The 19,525-nt window shown below is 38.1% G+C and overlaps 1 protein-coding gene across 7 annotated transcripts in view; it reads right to left on the minus strand.

Annotated features, from left to right (window-relative positions):
• Nucleotides 1-19,525, minus strand: part of LOC128688320 (BSD domain-containing protein 1-like) — a 59,179-nt gene that overhangs the window by 7,874 nt on the left and 31,780 nt on the right. For 4 of the 7 annotated variants that reach the window (XM_070086649.1, XM_070086648.1, XM_070086647.1 and 1 more), the window contains 4 exons: nt 18,050-18,182; nt 7,587-7,898; nt 4,080-4,189; nt 186-905 (listed from right to left, as the gene is read on the minus strand). In XM_070086649.1, the coding sequence (XP_069942750.1) occupies nt 879-905; nt 4,080-4,189; nt 7,587-7,898; nt 18,050-18,182 (582 nt within the window). In that variant the 3' untranslated portion in view covers nt 186-878. Of the gene's footprint in view, nt 1-185; nt 906-4,079; nt 4,190-7,586; nt 7,899-18,049; nt 18,183-19,525 lie in introns of those variants that run through there. The other 3 variants (XM_070086645.1, XM_070086646.1, XM_070086650.1) reach the window with 3 other exon arrangements.

The following is a 19,525-nucleotide window of genomic DNA, read 5'->3' on the forward strand; positions in this document are numbered from 1 at the left end:
GTGTGTGTGTGTGTGTGTGTGTGTGTGTGTGTGTGTGTGTCTGTGTCTGTGTGTGTCTGTGTGTGTGTGTGTCTGTGTGTGTGTCTGTGTGTGTGTCTGTGTGTGTGTGTGTGTGTGTGTGTGTGTCTGTGTGTGTCTGTGTGTGTGTCTGTGTCTGTGTGTGTGTGTGTCTGTGTGTCTGTGTGTGTCTGTGTCTGTGTGTGTCTGTGTGTGTGTGTGTGTGTGTGTGTACGCGCGCGTGTGCATGAGTGCATGTGCGCGTGCATGGACGCACACAAATGCGCATGTGCACACACAAATTATTTCTTATATTTGTGTAATGACAGGATTCATAATTTTAAATGTAAAAAATGCAGCTTAGAATAACTCTCAATTATATTTATTCCCTTTTACACAGCTGCCAACAACTATGTTAATGACACATAGTTGTTTGTTTTTGATGAACAAAACTAGTACAGTTTATCTATTATTATTATTATTATTTTTACTAAGGAAAAGTGGAATAATAATAATAAATGATTTCTTTTTAGCCAAGGATTGCACTTAGTCAGGTATAAGATAAAAATTTATAAATATTGATAAGCAATAATGACACTGATAGCATCCTTCACATGCAAGTAAACTAATATTTTTTTTAAATGTACTTCATTATATATAAGCTACATGACTACGGTAAATGTGCTGATGTTAATAGTGAACAAAACAATGTGAATAAAGTTGATAAAGTTTAAAAAGTAAACATAAAACAATATGATGCCTAAGAGGTAAGACTACAGGAAATTACAGTATCAACAAGGCTAGCCACAAAACGAACCATCTCAGTCGTTTCATACAAGGCTTTGTTTCTGGAGAGTATCATACCTTGCTGTCTTAGCTCCTCAGTCCCAGTTTTCCCAGTCTTCACCCTGTAGTTTATCAGAAAAATTGAAAATGGAAACAATGTTAATGACATTAAAATATTTTTTTGTAAAAACTCTTTTCATTCATAATTTATTTACAGGAGGACCCCGCTTAACAGCATTTCGCTAATGCAGCGGTTTTCAATTACACCTATTCTTCATTTATTCAGACTTCCTACAATAAATGTATTTACCACCCACTATAGCCCAAGAACAAAAATATTTTATGGCAAGTAATGTGTGCACTGTATATGCATTTTTTTAGGCCTAGTTCTATAGCTCACTTAATATATGATAGTGTAAACATGCTATCAGGCTTTTATATGCATTTGAAAGTAAAACAAGACTATGTTTCATTTTACAGTGATTTTCACTTAACAGCAGTAGCCCAGAACCTATCCTGATTATAAGCAGGGCCCTCCTATGTTTACAGTGAAACATATAAGTGAACAGTATTTAGATAAGGCTAAAGAGGTCTTTGTGGCATTTATGGATTTGGAAAAGGCATATGACAGGGTGGATAGGGGGGCAATGTGGTAGATGTTGCAAGTGTATGGTGTAGGAGGTAGGTTACTGAAAGCAGTGAAGAGTTTTTACGAGGATAGTGAGGCTCAAGTTAGAGTATGTAGGAAAGAGGGAAATTATTTCCCAGTAAAAGTAGGCCTTAGACAAGGATGTGTGATGTCACCGTGGTTGTTTAATATATTTATAGATGGGGTTGTAAGAGAAGTAAATGCGAGGGTCTTGGCAAGAGGCGTGGAGTTAAAAGAAAAAGAATCACACAAAGTGGGAGTTGTCACAGTTGCTCTTTGCTGATGACACTGTGCTCTTGGGAGATTCTGAAGAGAAGTTGCAGAGATTGGTGGATGAATTTGGTAGGGTGTGCAAAAGAAGAAAATTAAAAGTGAATACAGGAAAGAGTAAGGTTATGAGGATAACAAAAAGATTAGGTGATGAAAGATTGGATATCAGACTGGAGGGAGAGAGTATGGAGGAGGTGAATGTATTCAGATATTTGGGAGTGGACATGTCAGCGGATGGGTCTATGAAAGATAAGGTGAATCATAGAATTGATGAGGGGAAAAGGGTGAGTGGTGCACTTAGGAGTCTGTGGAGACAAAGAACTTTGTCCTTGGAGGCAACGAGGGGAATGTATGAGAGTATAGTTTTACGAACGCTCTTATATGGGTGTGAAGCATGGGTGATGAATGTTGCAGCAAGGAGAAGGCTGGAGGCAGTGGAGATGTCATGTCTGAGGGCAATGTGTGGTGTGAATATAATGCAGAGAATTCATAGTTTGGAAGTTAGGAGGAGGTGCGGGATTACCAAAACTGTTGTCCAGAGGGCTGAAGAAGGGTTGTTGAGGTGGTTCGGACATGTAGAGAGAATGGAGCGAAACAGAGTGACTTCAAGAGTGTATCAGTCTGTAGTGGAAGGAAGGCGGGGTTGGGGTTGGCCTAGGAAAGGTTGGAGGGAGGGGGTAAAGGAGGTTTTGTGTGCGAGGGGCTTGGACTTCCAGCAGGCATGCGTGAGCGTGTTTGATAGGAGTGAATGGAGACAAATGGTTTTTAATACTTGACGTGCTCTTGGAGTGTGAGCAAAGTAACATTTAGGAAGAGGTTCAGGGAAACCGGCAGGCCGGACTTGAGTCCTGGAGATGGGAAGTACAGTGCCTGCACTCTGAAGGAGGGGGTGTTAATGTTGCAGTTTAAAAAATGTAGTGTAAAGCACCCTTCTGGCAAGACAGTAATGGAGTGAATGATGGTGAAAATTTTTCTTTTTCGGGCCACCCTGCCTTGGTGGGAATCGGCCAGTGTGATAATAAAAATAAAAAAAAATAAACAAGTTAAGAAAGCCTAGGGAATGAATAGATTTGTCAGTTAAAAACAAAGTAGGGGAGTGAATAGATAGGGAGCTGGAGGTATTGGGTAGATGGCGGGAATATTTTGAGGAACCTTTAAATGTCGATGAAGAAAGGGAGGCGGTAATTTCATGCACTGGCCAGGGATATATAATATCTTATAGGAGTGAAGAAGAGCAGGATGAGTGTGTGTGTGTGTGGGGGGGGGGGCATGAGGCATTATATAGAATGAAAGGGAGTAAAGCAACAGGTGCTGGTGTTAGTCGATGACTGTGAAGAGTGAAAAGTTATGCTGTGGCCCTACTGGGCTGAGGTGGATAGTAGAGGTTCTGGTACTGAAGTCGATGGTTGTACTGGAGTGTGCATAAATTCTGTAATGGATTTCTGTTCTATTTAACCCTGCAGTATATTATACAACTGACAGTAAGGCATCAGCTGCTCTAGACACCATTTCAGGGTCCTCTTCAGTGAAAAAGCCTAACTTTAAGTCATTCAGTCAGTCAAGTCAGTAAATCAGTCAAGTCAGTCAGTCAAGTCAGTCAGTCAAGTCAGTCAGTCAAGTCAGTTAGTCAAGTCAGTCAGTCAAGTCAGTAAGTCATTCAATAAGTCAGTCATTCAGTAAGTCAGCAACACTGGTATGCCTACTGGGTGTCATGATTGCTTGGAAGATACAAGATATGGTAATTAAAACAGCAAAACACATTTCACAAATACAGCTAGCTTGTAGGAGAGAAATGGAACTGAACACGTAGTCACAAAGCTGGAATGGTGATGTCGGGAGTGTCGGGGGATGGCAGGGGATGACGGGAAGTCTTCCCGGCTGACCCACAACAAGGCAGCTGCTTGAGGTAGGGAATAGCCACCACCATTTGTCACAATGACATACTTTATTCATTCTAGAGTATATATCAGGTTTCTATATTATTTATATTGTTTATTATGTCACATTAGATAAACTGTGATAGATAAATAAGCCGTAGAGTTGATAGTAGCATCATATTGAAGTACGTATTTTTGTTCTGCCTCCCAAAGCAGGAATTCTGCTGGAACAGATTAATGGAATTCCAATTAATTTAAATGAGGAAAACTGACTCAGCATACGAGATCGGGATACGAGCAAGGTCACGGAACGGATTAAACTCGTAGGCCGAGGTTCCACTGTAGTTAAATTTAAATAACCCAAGACATACCATACACTGTCTCTGCACAACCTCTTTTCTGATATCTAGTGGAAACAAGAAGAACCAGTTAGTAACTAATTTAAAAAAGGGATAAACATTTACTGGCAGTAGCAATTATTTTTTTTATCAAAATCTCACCTTAGAATCATCAGATTTTTCAGTCTTGTTGCTCTTATTGGACGAGGTAGAGGCATGAGAGTTTGCAGCATCAGTGGCATCAACTTTTTCCCACTCATCTTCATTACTCTCTGCAAAAACAAATATGTTAAATATAAAAATAGAACAAATGTAAGAGTAAAAATATTTACTGAATCCTAGGCAACAGGATTTAATGTGAAAACCACAAATAATAGCACTCACAAATTTGGATCAAGACATGAGACATATGTACAGGGTCAGAGAAAGAAAATTTCTTTTTGTTCAAAGAATATAAAAATAGCAACTAAAAAGACTCCAGACAACTTTTACATAAGTGCATATTAAGTCCCATTTAGCAGTTGCATAAAGATAAATATTTAAGAAGAAACATAAATCAGATGAAAGCCAAGTTACACATGCAATAAAGGCAAGAACCATATACCAGACTATTTTTATGAAACAATCAAATGCCACATGCACACATAAGCTTCTGAAAGACAGATATAAATTAATACGGTACTGCTCTATAATAATTTCTCCAGGAAACAATCATACTTATAAAATAATTATTTTAGCTAATGCAATCCAGTATCAAGATTGGAACACAGTTTTTTTTTTTCAACAAGTCAGCCGTCTCCCACTGAGGCAGGGTGACCCAAAAAGAAAGAAAATCCCCAAAAAGAAAATACTTTCATCATTCAACACTTTCACCTCACTCACGCATAATCACTGTTTTTGCAGAGGTGCTCAGAACACAACAGTTTAGAGTTTAGAAGCATATACGTATAAAGATACACAACATATCCCTCCAAACTGCTAATATCCCAAAACCCCTCCTTTAGAGTGCAGGCATTGTACTTCCCATTTCCAGGACTCAAGTCCGGCTATATAAAAATAACCGGTTTCCCTGAATCCCTTCACTAAATATTACCCTGCTCACATTCCAACAGATCGTCAGATCCCAAATACCATTCGTCTCCATTCACTCCTATCGAACACGCTCATGCACACCTGCTGGAAGTCCAAGCCCCTCGCCCACAAAACCTCCCTCACCCCTTCCTTCCAACCTTTTCGAGGACGACCCCTACCCCGCCATCCTTCTCCTACAGATTTAAATGCTCTCCATGTCATTCTACTTTGATCCATTCTCTCTAAATGACCAAACCACCTCAACAACCCCTCTTCAGCCCTCTGACTAATACTTTTATTAACTCCACACCTTCTCCTAATTTCCACACTCCGAATTTTCTGCATAATATTTACACCACACATTGCCCTTAGACAGGACATTTCCACTGCCTCCAACCACCACCTCGCTGCTGCATTCACAACCCAAGCTTCACACCCATGTAAGTGTTGGTACTACTATACTTTCATACATTCCCTTCTTTGCCTCCATAGATAACTTTTTTGACTCCACATATACCTCAACGCACCACTCACCTTTTTTTCTTCATCAATTCTATGATTAACCTCATCCTTCATAAATCCATCCGCCGACACGTCAACTCCCAAGTACTATCTGAAAACATTCACTTCTTCCATACTCCTCTTCCCCAATTTGATATCCAGTTTTTCTTTATCTAAATCATTTGATACCCTCATCACCTTACTCTTTTCTATGTTCACTTTCAACTTTCTACCTTTACACACGCTCCCAAACTCATCCACTAACCTTTGCAATTTTTCTTTAGAATCTCCCATAAGCACAGTATCATCAGCAAAAAGTAACTGTCAATTCCCATTTTGTATTTAATTCCCCATAATTTAATCCCACCCCTCTCCCGAACACCCTAGCACTTACTTCTTTTACGACCCCATCTATAAATATATTAAACAACCATGGTGACATTACACATCCCTGTCTAAGACCTACAAAGCTCAGTTACAGTACTTAAATAGTTAATGTGCTCTGCTTATGTTGCAGCAGCAATGGTGAATGACCTCTTGAGTTTCTCTTGTTTGTGATCAAGGGCTCTAAGATGCCTGAACTATTCTAAAAATATATATTCAGTTCCAGTCCTGTATTTCTTTCTTTCAACACACCAGCCGTATCCCACCGAGGTGGGGTGGCCCAAAAGGAAAAACAAAAGTTTCTCCTTTCATATTTAGTAATATATACAGGAGAAGGGGTTACTAGCCCCTTGCTCCTGGCATTTTAGTCGCCTCTTACAACACGCATAGCTTACGGAGGAAGAATTCTGTTCCACTTCCCCATGGAGATGAGAGGAAATAAACAAGAACAAGCGCTAGTAAGAAAATAGAAGAAAACCCAGAGGGGTGTGTATACATATGCTTGTACATGTATGTGTAGTGTGACCTAAGTGTAAGCAGAAGTAGCAAGACGTACCTGAAACCTTGCATGTTTATGAGACAGAAAAAACACCAGCAATCCTACCATCGTGTAAAACAATTACAGGCTTACGTTTTACACTCACTTGGCAGGACGGTAGTACCTCCCTGGGCGGTTGCTGTCTACCAACCTACTACCTAGGAGTCCTGTATTTATACCAATGAAATGTAGTAACCGACTTGTTGGTTTAAGTATACCTACCAACTTGCTTACTTGCTTCACATGGAAGGCTGTAAGAATTTTGTTTGCCTCATTTCTAATAAAAAGCTATTACAAATTCATTTCATTCTCCAATGAAAAAATATATTTTTTAAATATACTCTTTACTAACAATGATGGCTCAACCATGGTCACATTTACTCAACTACCCTATTCCAGAAATATTTACAAAATGTCACAATTGCAGAACCTTAATAATAATTACTGTCCTTTAACTCTACTTATTTTCCTGATGTAGAAGTCTACTTTTTACATTTTGCTTTTCTTAACTGTAGATGAGATACGTATTCAAAATATTTGGTGGAAATCCTACAATAACCATAAACACAATTAACATAGATGTAGGGATATGTCAGTATCTTTTTTTTAACTGTTGAGGTATCAAAATATTTGATCTCAGATTCTAAAAAAAGCTTAAAAATCAGGCACTGAAAAAATAATCCAAAGCTGCTGGGTTTAGAGAGATGCAGATTTCCTAAATTCCATCACCAAAGCTTAGCATGTTAAGCACAGCTGGGGAAAATAAGCCTTAACTGGACAGTGTAAATACTGTGTTATTTCTCTTATTATCAGCTTTGGAAATGGTCAATAGCTATTCTTTGCATATCTAATGTGAATGTAAAACTAATAACCTTTAATATTTGAAATTCTATAATATACTTAAAAGAAGACCAAAAAATGTACAAGAGCTATACAGTGATAAAGCATTAAGTAAATCAAAAATTTTAATTTTATTAATGGGATATACATCTTGTGGAGTAATAGCAAATAAAATTTATTAAAAGTAACTACGTATTAGTGATTTAAGTCACAGTAAAAAAATAATCATCCACTTTGAGATAAGAAATGCATTATATCACGTGAGAAATATTTCAAGAGGAGGAGCAGGTGCACCACTCAATTATGCATTACTAGGATTGGGAACATTCATTTACCTGTTGATGAAGGAGAGGGCTTACTGGTGGTATCTGAAGTTTTTGCTAAATCCACTTTGAGCTCCTCCAATAGGACTGTTGCATTGCTATCAGATTTTGAATTTGAGCTATTTTTTGATGAAATTACATCTTTTTCTGTTACTTTGTTTATAACTTTGTCTTTTGGTTCATGTTTATCAGTTGTGTCCTTTTCTTTCCCTTCACTATCAGAAATTTTCTTCCCTTTCTCTTCACACTCTCGTTGGTAGTCCTCAAGGAGCTGGGCTTGCATATCTTCAGGTATTTCTGCATCTCCTCCAAAGTCCTCATCTGCTAGGATGGGAGGGGGCACCAGCACACTAACTACTGTTACTATACCTGCTATGTTTATTTTACAAATACTACACAATATCTCAGCAACTTAATATGACAATTATAAGAATAGGCAACAAATTCCCAAGCCATATGCTTTTATATTACTAAGAAAAATTAGAGAGATGCCTGAATACATTGCCAATGCACTAATTACAGTTATTCAACAAAAATCTAAATATTTCAGCAATTAGCATCCTAATGAAATACAACAAGCTCAGAATTCTCACCAGTTATATTCTGTCTGTATCATCTAAAGCTTTCAGCAAAAGCCTTGAAAAATATTTCAGGATTTCACTTATGTCTTCAGGAAGATAAATTACTGTATGTAATCATTTGTCTTCTATTCAGCAAAATATTCCTCCTGCCATATAACAAATGATTATGCAAACATCTCTGATAAGGCATCTGCTACTGTACTTTATTTTGTCCAGGGAGGAAGCTAGTACATTCACAATGACCATGTTTCTCATTTCAAAGAACAAAGAGGTACAATACTGGTACTGGAACAATACACAAAAAAACCCACATATAAGAGACAAACACATCATAAGTTTTAGTCTTCTGCACACAGGAGACAAACCTATGACATAACATCTTTAAAAGCTTCAGTCTCCCACATGTCGGTTGTGTATATTTCTGATTTTGACATCATACATGGAAAAATTAACATTGGACTTCAGGTGGTGGTTTGTTACATAGTAAAGTGGAATGAGCTGAATAATGGCAGAGAGGATGCAAACTTCATAAAAGGGTTTAAAAATAGACATGAGAGGGCTCAATCATCTGGCTGAAAGCTAAGATGAAGGGCAAGGAGCTGGAGCTCGCCCCGCAATTTCAAATAGGCAAGTTTATCCCCGGCTTAACAATTGTGTAAGTTCTGCAATTTCCATTTCTGCAGCTTTTTTTTTATACTAAGAAAATTACTTCATAATATCACTGGAACACTGAATTTTTTCAGCACAATGTTCATTCAGCATTTTTTTTTTAACCCCTTCAGGGTCCAAGGCCCAAATCTGAAGTGGTGCCCCAGTGTCCAAGAATTTTCAAAAAAAAAAAAATTGTTATTTTTTCTTATGAAATGGTAGAGAATCTTTTTGTGAAGGTAATAAAACAAAAAGTATGAAATTTGATGGAAAATTGACAAAATTATGCTCTCGCGAATTTTGATGTGTCAACGATATTTACGAATCGGCGATTTTGCCGACTTTGACTCCCATTTTAGGCCAATTACATTATTCCAGCCAACCAAATTCTTAGCTATTTCACTAGTATTACTTCTATTCTATCGATTGAGCACAAGAAATCAGCAAGTCAACTGTTTCAACTACAAATTAAAGCAATCGGAAATTGTTAATTTGGCCAATATAACACAAAGTTCAAAATATTCCAATTTCAAAATAGGGTCCAGAATAAACAATGTAGGTATTCTTGGAACTAAACTAACATTTCCTCTGTTCATTAGTTACGTTTTGAGGCTTTACAAATAAATTCCGTTTTGATTTTTTATTCACATAATGAATTTTTATTCACACCAAAAAATAGAAGATTTACTGTTATGCAATACTGTAATAATTGTATAAATATCATCACCATATTTGTGAATGCATATTAGACCCACCAGCTGGCGTGTATTAGACGTGTGAGGTCGTTTGTTTACTCTTGAATATCGGCAAAAATTTAACATTTCTGCTACTTTGAGCTCAGTTTCAAGCCATTTCCAGTGCTAAAACCAATCAAAATCATCTCTATTTCTGTAATATGTTTTCCATTCTATCAATTGAGACCAAGAAATCGCAAATACAACTATAAAAAACATACGAAAAAACACTGCAAAGTCGCTGTTTTAATCGAAAAATCATGATTTCAGTTTTTTTCTCTCATTATACACAGTGTGCTGCAGGATCTGTTTTATGTGGTGCACACATACCACATAGATGTATTCTCTCATATCTAGGCCCAAATGTACCACTCACAGTTTATCAGAGTGAGCTGAGCTCATGACGTAGATCTACGGTTTGGACCCTGAACGTAAAGCCGTAGATCTACGGGACGGACCCTGAAAGGGTTAATACTCTGACTGTCTCCCAATAAGGCTGGGCAGCTCAAAAAAGAAGAAACAAAAGCCTTCTTCATTTTACATTTAGTAATTTATATAGAAGGGTTTACTAGCCCCATTCTCCTAGCATTTTATCTGCCTCTCATTCAACATATATTTCGTATACTATTTAGAAGAATCGAATCTGCACTGCAAAGACTATATTGTTATAAGATGTTTGGGTATTTCTCAGCCCTTTTCATCAGTGACATTAGATCTGATCCAAAATTTCTAATGATAATGAAGATGCAAACTATGATGAAAATCCTACTTTTCTTCTTTTATCTGTTTCTGATGGACTATCAGTCTTCAGTGAACTTAATAATATTGATCAGATTGTCCATTAAATCCTGTATGTCTCACCTTTTTAAATGCACTAGATTATATACATATCCTCCCCCCCCCACCAGCTGAAGAAAAATATAAAGTGCATGGGTTTTGAGCCAAGACACATACAAATATACTACTTAAAAATACTGTGGAAGGATGAACCAGACTGAGGTTCACTGCATGACTATGCTGTATGTGAAGATACTGAAATGAAGCAGTTACACAGCAAAGACATGTGCACTCTTGAAAGCCCTGGGAAGTGCTGAATGGGTGCAAGGGATGCAGTAGTAGTTAAAAAAATACATTATTATTGTTACTCACATCATTTACTTTCCTTAACTACGTAATTGAACTATATATTCTAAGAACGTATGCATTTTTTTGTTCTCTCAGTATATAAAACTACGTATGTTCATGATGATTGCTCTGTACAGTAAACGTCCGATGAAATGGACCCTCAGAAAGCGGACATTGGCTAACACAGACAAAAAATCTGGCTGGACAGACTGAACTTGTACATTCAATAGGATGTCAAATTAAAATAGCCATGAAGTGGACCAAATCTGCTATATCAAACAGCTACACCTACCATCTGACTTACGACCGAGTTCGGTTCCAAGAAACCGGTCGTAAGTCGAAATGGTCGTAAGTCGAACTTTACTACTGAATATCAACAAAACATTTTTGTAATGACTATTTTATTGTTTTATTTTGGTATTTCACATTTTACTTTACTTTTTATGCTGTTAGTACTGTATTTTATACTGTAAGGTTTAGGATAAACACTTTGTACAACACAAATAGTTGTTTATTTCCCAGAAATTTGGCATAAAAAACACGGTCGTAAGTCGAGTGGTCATAAGTCGAGCAGGTCGTAAGTCGAGCAGGTCGTAAGTCGAGCAGGTCGTAAGTCGGATGGTAGGTGTATTTGGTCCAGTTGTACATTTGATATAATGGATCGACTCCACTTATTGCACGTTTGTATGCTTTGAGGTTCGTCCTGGACACTTCCATTTTCATTGTTCCTGGGCAGCAGGACCACTGACTCAACCCTCATCAGTTTGTTATTGTCTGCACGCACACACTCAAGCCACTGTCATTTCGTTTCCAATTTCCCCTGGATTTATAGTGTTTTTAATTAAAATACCATGTACAGTGTCATTAACAATGGTCTCTAAAGCAAGCAATGGTGCCAAGAAGCATGTGACCTCAAATGCAGCAGAAACTTAATAAGGAAGCTGGATGCTGGCATTTCAGTGGCCAGGTGAAAGGAGTATGGTGTAGCAAAACAACCAGTGTCTGACATTTGTAGGAGCAAGGAAAAAGTTACACAATATGCTTTGAAGTACAATGTAGATGCTATCCTAAAATATTCATCAGTTATTTCTAGGAATTATTACTAAGTGATCTGAAAGAGGATGAAGGGCTCCTTCTATCTCAACTCTAGTGCCAATGAAACTGGTCTGTTTTGGAGATCATTACCTTCCCACACTCTAGTCTTTCAGCATGAGGAAAAGACACCAGGCTGCAAGCTCAGCAAAGACCACTTCTCAGTACATATTATGGTGTGACTCACAAAATCATAATGACACAATTGCAAACAAACCATACCATGGGCGAGGATAGAACCCACAATCAGAATCATAAAGCTCCAGACCAACGCGTTAGCCACTGGGCCAGCTAGCTACCATAAGATTCATCCAGCTAGGTATATTAAACCCTTTCAGGGTTTCGGCCGTACTAGTACGGCTTACGCCCCAGGGTTTTTGACGTACTAGTATGCCTAAATTCTAGCGCCCTTAAATCTAGTGAGAGAAAGCTGGTAGGCCTACATATGAAAGAATGGGTCTATGTGGTCAGTGTGTGCAATATAAAAAAAAATCTTGCAGCACACAGTGCGTAATGAGAAAAATAAACTTTGACAGTGTTTTTGGATTAAAACAGCGACTTGGCACTGTATTTTCGTATGGTATTTATTGTTGTATTCTAGTTTTCCTGGCCTCATTTTATAGAATGGAAGACGTATTACAGAAATTGAGATGATTTTGACTGGTTTTACAATGAAAAGTACCTTGAAATTGAGCTCAAAGTAGCAGAAATGTTCGATTTTTACCAAAGTTCAAAAGTAAACAAATCATGCCAAGCGTCCAATACACATCAACTGGCGAGCCTAATATTCTTTCACAAGTGCACTGATATTATTTATACCATTTCTACACTAATGCAGTAGTTTGCATAACAGTAAATCTTCTATTTTTTGTAAGAAAGCCAAAGAAATATAAGAGGGGCCTGGGGAAGTGACTAACGAACAGAGAACTGGTTATTTTAGTGCCAGGAATGTCTTTCTTATTTATTCTGGACCTTATTTGGAAATTGGCATCTTTTGAAATTTGTGTGAAATTGGCAAAATTGCTAAATTCTGACCACTTTATTGGGTAGTTGAAATCGGTAAATGGGTGGTTTCTTGTACTCATTCAATAGAAAAAAATGGAGTTCTAGCGAAATAGTTATGATTTTTGTCAACTAGTACACTGGAATTGGCCGAAAATAGGGCTCAAAGTGGGCAAAATCGCCGATGTGTAAACATCGTCGAGACCGCTAACTTCGCAAGAGAATAATTCCATAAGTTTTCCATCAAATTTCATACTTTTGGTGTCATTATGATTGGGAAAAGATTCTCTATCTTTTCATAAGAAATTTTTTTTTTTTTTTTTAAATTTGGCGACCCTGAGAACATGTCTCAGAGAGGGCGTGGGGACCCTGAAAGGGTTAATACACCATAGGAAGGTTAGCATAGGCACCACTGTGACCACAAATGCAGTTTTTACAGACAAATCTCCCACCAGCGTGGCCATGACTAACTCTAGCTCAAGTAACGCTGACGGTATTCACTGCTTGAAAATGGCAGTCACTGGCAAATTAGCATGGCCACAGTCTTTAAAGGAATATATGAAACAATTGACAGTCATTTACTATGAGAGTAAGAAAGACTGATTTGACAGGGATATATTTTCTGATTGGGTTCATAAACATTTCAATACCACACCATCTACATCTCCCTCACCATCTACCTGCATGTCTCGCACACCATCTGCAGTGCTACTGCTGGAGTTTTACAGTTCCTCTGACTCAAAATAAATTATTCTTGGTCACCACTAAACCACATGGCAATACTGTATTGTTTATTCTTATTATGTCAGGCAGTCCATCAACACAGCAGACTAAGAATAAACTAGAGTAAAATTCAGCATTACCTGTACCTGAAAAGAAAATAAGTTAAAAGTACAGCACAGTATAATACAGCAATTTTTTCTTACATTTTCTGGTAAATATATGAGTTTACAGATGTTCAGTACAATACAGTATAGCCATGTGGTCTAGTGGTGATCCAGAATAGCTTATTCTGAGTCAGAGGAACTGTAAAGCTCAAGCAGCAGCACTGTAAATGTGTGGGAGACATGCAGGTAGATGGTGAGGGAGATGTCTATTTCCAGTAGTTGAGCAATTAACCCTTTGACTGTCGCAAGCCCCTTTCTGAAACTGTCATTCTATGTCGCAAAAATTTTGGAAAAAAAAAAAATTATTTTTTCTTATGAAATGATAGAGAATCTTTTCCCGATGGTAATGAAACCAAAAGTACGAAATTATGTCAAAAACTCACAGAATTACACTCCCGCGAAGTTTGTGGTCTCGACATATATGCATCGGCGATTTCGCCGACTTTGGGCCCTGGTTTTGGCCAATTCCGTTGTTCCAGTTGACTAGACTCATAGCTATTTCTTTAGAACTCCATTTTATCTATCAATTGAGTACAAGAAATTGAGTACAAGTGGTCAGAAATTGGCAATTTGGCCAATTTCACGCAAATTAAAAAAGATGCCAATTTCAAAATAGGGTCCAGAATAAACAATGTAGACATTCTTGGCACTAAAATAACATATCCTCTGTTCATTAGTCATGTCTCTAGGCCCCTCTTATATTACTATTACTTTCTATTTTGATTTTTATTCGTACAAAAAATACAAAATTTACTGTTATGCAGGCTACTGCATTATTGTAAAAATGGTATAAATAATATCAGCGCACTAGTGAAAGAATATTAGACTCCCCAGTTGACGTGTATTGGATGTGTGGTGTGATTTGCTTACTCTTGAACATTGGTAAAAATCGAACATTTCCACTACCTTGAGCTCAATTTCAAGGTCGTTTTCATCATGAAACTAATCAAAATCATCTCTATTTCTGCAATATGTTTTCCATTTTGCAATATGTTTTCCATTTTATCACGTGAGAGACCATGAAAACAAAAATACAACGATAAATACTATACGAAAATACACCTCAAAGTCGGCGTTTTAATAGAAAAAACGGTCAGTTTTTTTTTTCTCATTATGCCCTGCGTGCTGCAGGATTTTTTTTATCTGGTGCACATTGACCACACAGACCCATTCTCTCACATGTGGGCATACCAGCTTTCTTCTGCTTGATTTGAAGCCGCTAGAATTTTTTTTTTTTTTAACAAATCGGCTGTCTCCCACCGAGGCAGGGTGACCCAAAAAAAAGAAAGAAAATCCCCAAAAAGAAAATACTTTCATCATCATTCAACACTTCCACCTCACTCACACGTAATCACTGTTTTTGCAGACATGCTCAGAACACAACAGCTTAGAAGCATACACATACCTATAAAGATACACAAACATATCCCTCCAAACTGCTAATATCCCAAACCCCTCCTTTAGAGTGCAGGCATTGTACTTCCCATTTCCAGGACTCAAGTCCGGCTATATAAAAATAACCGGTTTCCCTGAATCCCTTCACTAAATATTACCCTGCTCACACTCCAACAGATCGTCAGGTTCCAAATACCATTCGTCTCCATTCATTCCTATCTAACACGCTCACGCACGCTTGCTGGAAGTCCAAGCCCCTCGCCCACTAGAATTATTGAGTATATTGAGTATGGTATAGGAGGTAGGTTACTGAAAGCAGTGAAGAGTTTTTACAAGGATAGTGAGGCTCAAGTTAGAGTATGTAGGAAAGAGGGAGATTATTTCCCAGTAAAAGTAGGCCTTAGACAAGGATGTGTGATGTCACCGTGGTTGTTTAATATATTTATAGATGGGGTTGTAAGAGAAGTAAATGCGAGTGTCTTTACAAGAGGCGTGGTAGGGTATGTAAAAGAAGAAAATTAAAAGTGAATACAGGAAAGAGTAAGGTTATGAGGATAACAAAAAGATTAGGCAATGAAAGATTGGATATCAGATTGGAGGGAGAGAGTATGGAGGAGGTGAATGTATTCAGATATTTGGGAGTGGACGTGTCAGCGGATGGATCTATGAAAGATGGGGTGAATCATAAAATTGATGAGGGGAAAAGGGTGAGCGGTGCACTTAGGAGTCTGTGGAGACAAAGAACTTTGTCCTTGGAGGCAAAGAGAGGAATGTATGAGAGTACAGTTTTACCAAAGCTCTTATATGGGTATGAAGCATGGGTGATAAATGTTGCAGCGAGAAGGCTGGAGGCAGTGGAGATGTCATGTCTGAGGGCAATGTGTGGTGTGAATATAATGCAGAGAATTCACAGTTTGGAAGTTAGGAGGAGGTGCGGGATTGCCAAAACTGTTGTCCAGAGGGCTGAGGAAGGGTTGTTGAGGTGGTTCGGACATGTAGAGAGAATGGAGCGAAACAGAATGACTTCAAGAGTGTATCAGTCTGTAGCGGAAGGAAGGTGGGGTAGGGGTCGGCCTAGGAAAGGTTGGAGGGAGGGGGTAAAGGAGGTTTTGTGTGCGAGGGGCTTGGACTTCCAGCGGGCATGCATGAGCGTGTTTGATAGGAGTGAATGGAGACAAATGGTTTTTAATACTTGACATGCTGTTGGAGTGTGAGCAAAGTAACATTCATGAAGGGATTCAGGGAAACCGGCAGGCCGGACTTGAGTCCTGGAGATGGGAAGTACAGTGCCTGCACTCTGAAGGAGGGGTGTTAATGTTGCAGTTTAAAAACTGTAGTGTAAAACACCCTTCTGGCAAGACAGCGATGGAGTGAATGATGGTGAATGTTTTTCTTTTTCAGGCCACCCTGCCTTGGTGGGAATCGGCCAGTGTGTTAATAAAATAATAAATATACGTCCGAAACACTGGCTCGTAAGACATATATATACGACTAAAACAGTCAAAGGGTTAAGCAAATTACATCCACTTAATCAAAACTTTCGACATGTAATGAGTTTTTTGATAAAGTGGACACCTTTCCCCCTATTAATCTGTCTAATCGGATGTTCACTGTACTTAAATCCTTGCCAAATATTCTGTCAGAACTCAAGCTAAATTCATTTGCATATTTCTTTAATGTTGTTTACTATAACAGTTTATATATTCTTATTTCTTCCAATATTATATTTTCATTATCTAGTAATCCTTATTTTTTATTTATCAAAATTAATAAAATTATTCACTGCATAAAGTGAACAAATTCATCAAGGACCCCTCTCATTTGTATGAACATAAAAGAGCTCTTTCTTTTTACTGTTCCTACCAAGGACAATTCGCCCACTCGTACTATAAGGAGCTCCAGAATGGTATTCAAGAGTTGACCCATCCAGGGATCTGGTGTCACTACTGCAGACAGAGAAGAGAAATGGAAATATAAACACTTAAGCAGTATAATGTGATCCTTTATTGACGTTTCCCCCCCACAGTGGACTTGATAAAGTCCCACTGCGTGGGCAAAACACTGTCAATAAAGGATCACATTATACTGCTTAACTGTTTATATTTCCCTTGTGTTGGTATTTTATACAATTTATTTCTAGAGAAGGGATATGAGAGAAGGGATACAAGGGTATTTTGCCAAGGAAAATGAGAAAAATGGAAAAATTTCTAATGATGGGAATTTAAGTTACAGAACAACATGCTCAAAGCTTTTGATCATTGGACCAGCATCTTCCACTGGCTCACCAGTCCAACTGAGCTAGGTAGGTATATATCCCTCATATGAATGAATGTTTGTAAACTAGTTGGGTTTTCACAACAGGATGGGATATGAGCATTGACCCACACTCACTCTCCTCCAAATATCAAACATAACCTTCCTTTCTCTCACCAATTTATTCACATTTATTCATCATTAGACATTAATTCCAAAAAAGTCAACGCAATAATATACACGTACTGTACATTTACATAAAATTTTGCAAAATACGCAACTACTTATTCAAGAACAAAGCATAGGTGCAAAATCTATTTTTGTTCATAAAAAGAGAAAGAACCTTCAACATTAATAGACTTTAAATAATATTACTTCTGTTTAGAAATCAAGCTAAGCTAGATCCTAATCTTTGACATGACACACGACATATTTTAGAGTATATATTGAATTTTTCATAACTTCATACTCTGAATAATTTATAATTTTTTTTAATACACCAGCCATCTCCAACCAAGGCAGGGTGACCCAAAAATTAAACACTTTCACCATCATTCAGATATAATCACTGTCTTTGCAGAGGCACACAGATACAACAGTTCAGATGTCACTCTAAACAGCAAATATCCCAAACCCCTTCTTTAAAGTGTAGACATTGTACTTCCCAACTCCAGGACTCAAGTCTGGGTAAGTGGTTTCCCTCAATCTCTTCACAAAATACCACAATTATCATAAATACAAAGAGAATGTTGCCATACCTTCATCCCATACCAGCTCCGAGTCACTGGCAGATTTGTCAGCACGCTTTTTGAGCTCTTGTCGTCGTGCTTCAGCAGCTTCTAATCGTTGGACTTCATAGAAGTAGCGATGCCAGAATACTACATGGGACACCTGATCACAGGAACACACACAAGTTAAATGTACACTCCATTATGATAGTTAAACAAATCTGCATAATATCACTTCATTCATCACTGAAGGGACTTTATATTTGAAGAATTAAAGCATACAGCATTAAATTAAGAAGCTCAATTACAGTACTATTCTTTTTTTTTTTTTTTTTTCAACAAGTCAGCCGTCTCCCACCGAGGCAGGGTGACCCAAAAAAAAGAAAGAAAATCCCCAAAAAGAAAATACTTTCATCATCATTCAACACTTTCACCACACTCGCACATTATCACTGTTTTTGCAGAGGTGCTCAGAATACAACAGTTTAGAAGCATACACATACTATAAAGATACACAACATATCCCTCCAAACTGCCAATATCCCAAACCCCTCCTTTAAAGTGCAGGCATTGTACTTCCCATTTCCAGGACTCAAGTCCGACTATATGAAAATAACCGGTTTCCATGAATCCCTTCACTAAATATTACCCTGCTCACACTCCAACAGATCGTCAGGTCCCAAGTACCATTCGTCTCCATTCACTCCTATCTAACACGCTCACGCACGCTTGCTGGAAGTCCAAGCCCCTTGCCCACAAAACCTCCTTTACCCCCTCTCTCCAACCCTTTCGAGGACGACCCCTACCCCGCCTTCCTTCCCCTATAGATTTATATGCTTTCCATGTCATTCTACTTTGATCCATTCTCTCTAAATGACCATACTACCTCAACAACCCCTCTTCTGCCCTCTGACTAATACTTTTATTAACTCCACACCTTTTCCTAATTTCCACACTCCGAATTTTCTGCATAATATTTACACCACACATTGCCCTTAAACAGGACATCTCCACTGCCTCCAACCGTCTCCTCGCTGCTGCATTTACCACCCAAGCTTCACACCCATATAAGAGTGTTGGTACTACTATACTTTCATACATTCCCTTCTTTGCCTCCATAGATAACATTTTTTGACTCCACATATACCTCAATGCACCACTCACCTTTTTTCCCTCATCAATTCTATGATTAACCTCATCCTTCATAAATCCATCCGCCGACACGTCAACTCCCAAGTATCTGAAAGCATTCACTTCTTCCATACTCCTCCTCCCCAATTTGATATCCAATTTTTCTTTATCTAAATCATTTGACACCCTCATCACCTTACTCTTTTCTATGTTCACTTTCAACTTTCTACCTTTACACACATTCCCAAACTCATCCACTAACCTTTGCAATTTTTCTTCAGAATCTCCCATAAGCACAGTATCATCAGCAAAAAGTAACTGTGTCAATTCCCATTTTGAATTTAATTCCCCAAAATTTAATCCCATCCCTCTCCC

This window comes from Cherax quadricarinatus, chromosome 19 (assembly GCF_038502225.1).
Source record: "Cherax quadricarinatus isolate ZL_2023a chromosome 19, ASM3850222v1, whole genome shotgun sequence".
In the NCBI taxonomy this organism is placed as follows: Eukaryota; Metazoa; Arthropoda; class Malacostraca; order Decapoda; family Parastacidae; genus Cherax; species Cherax quadricarinatus.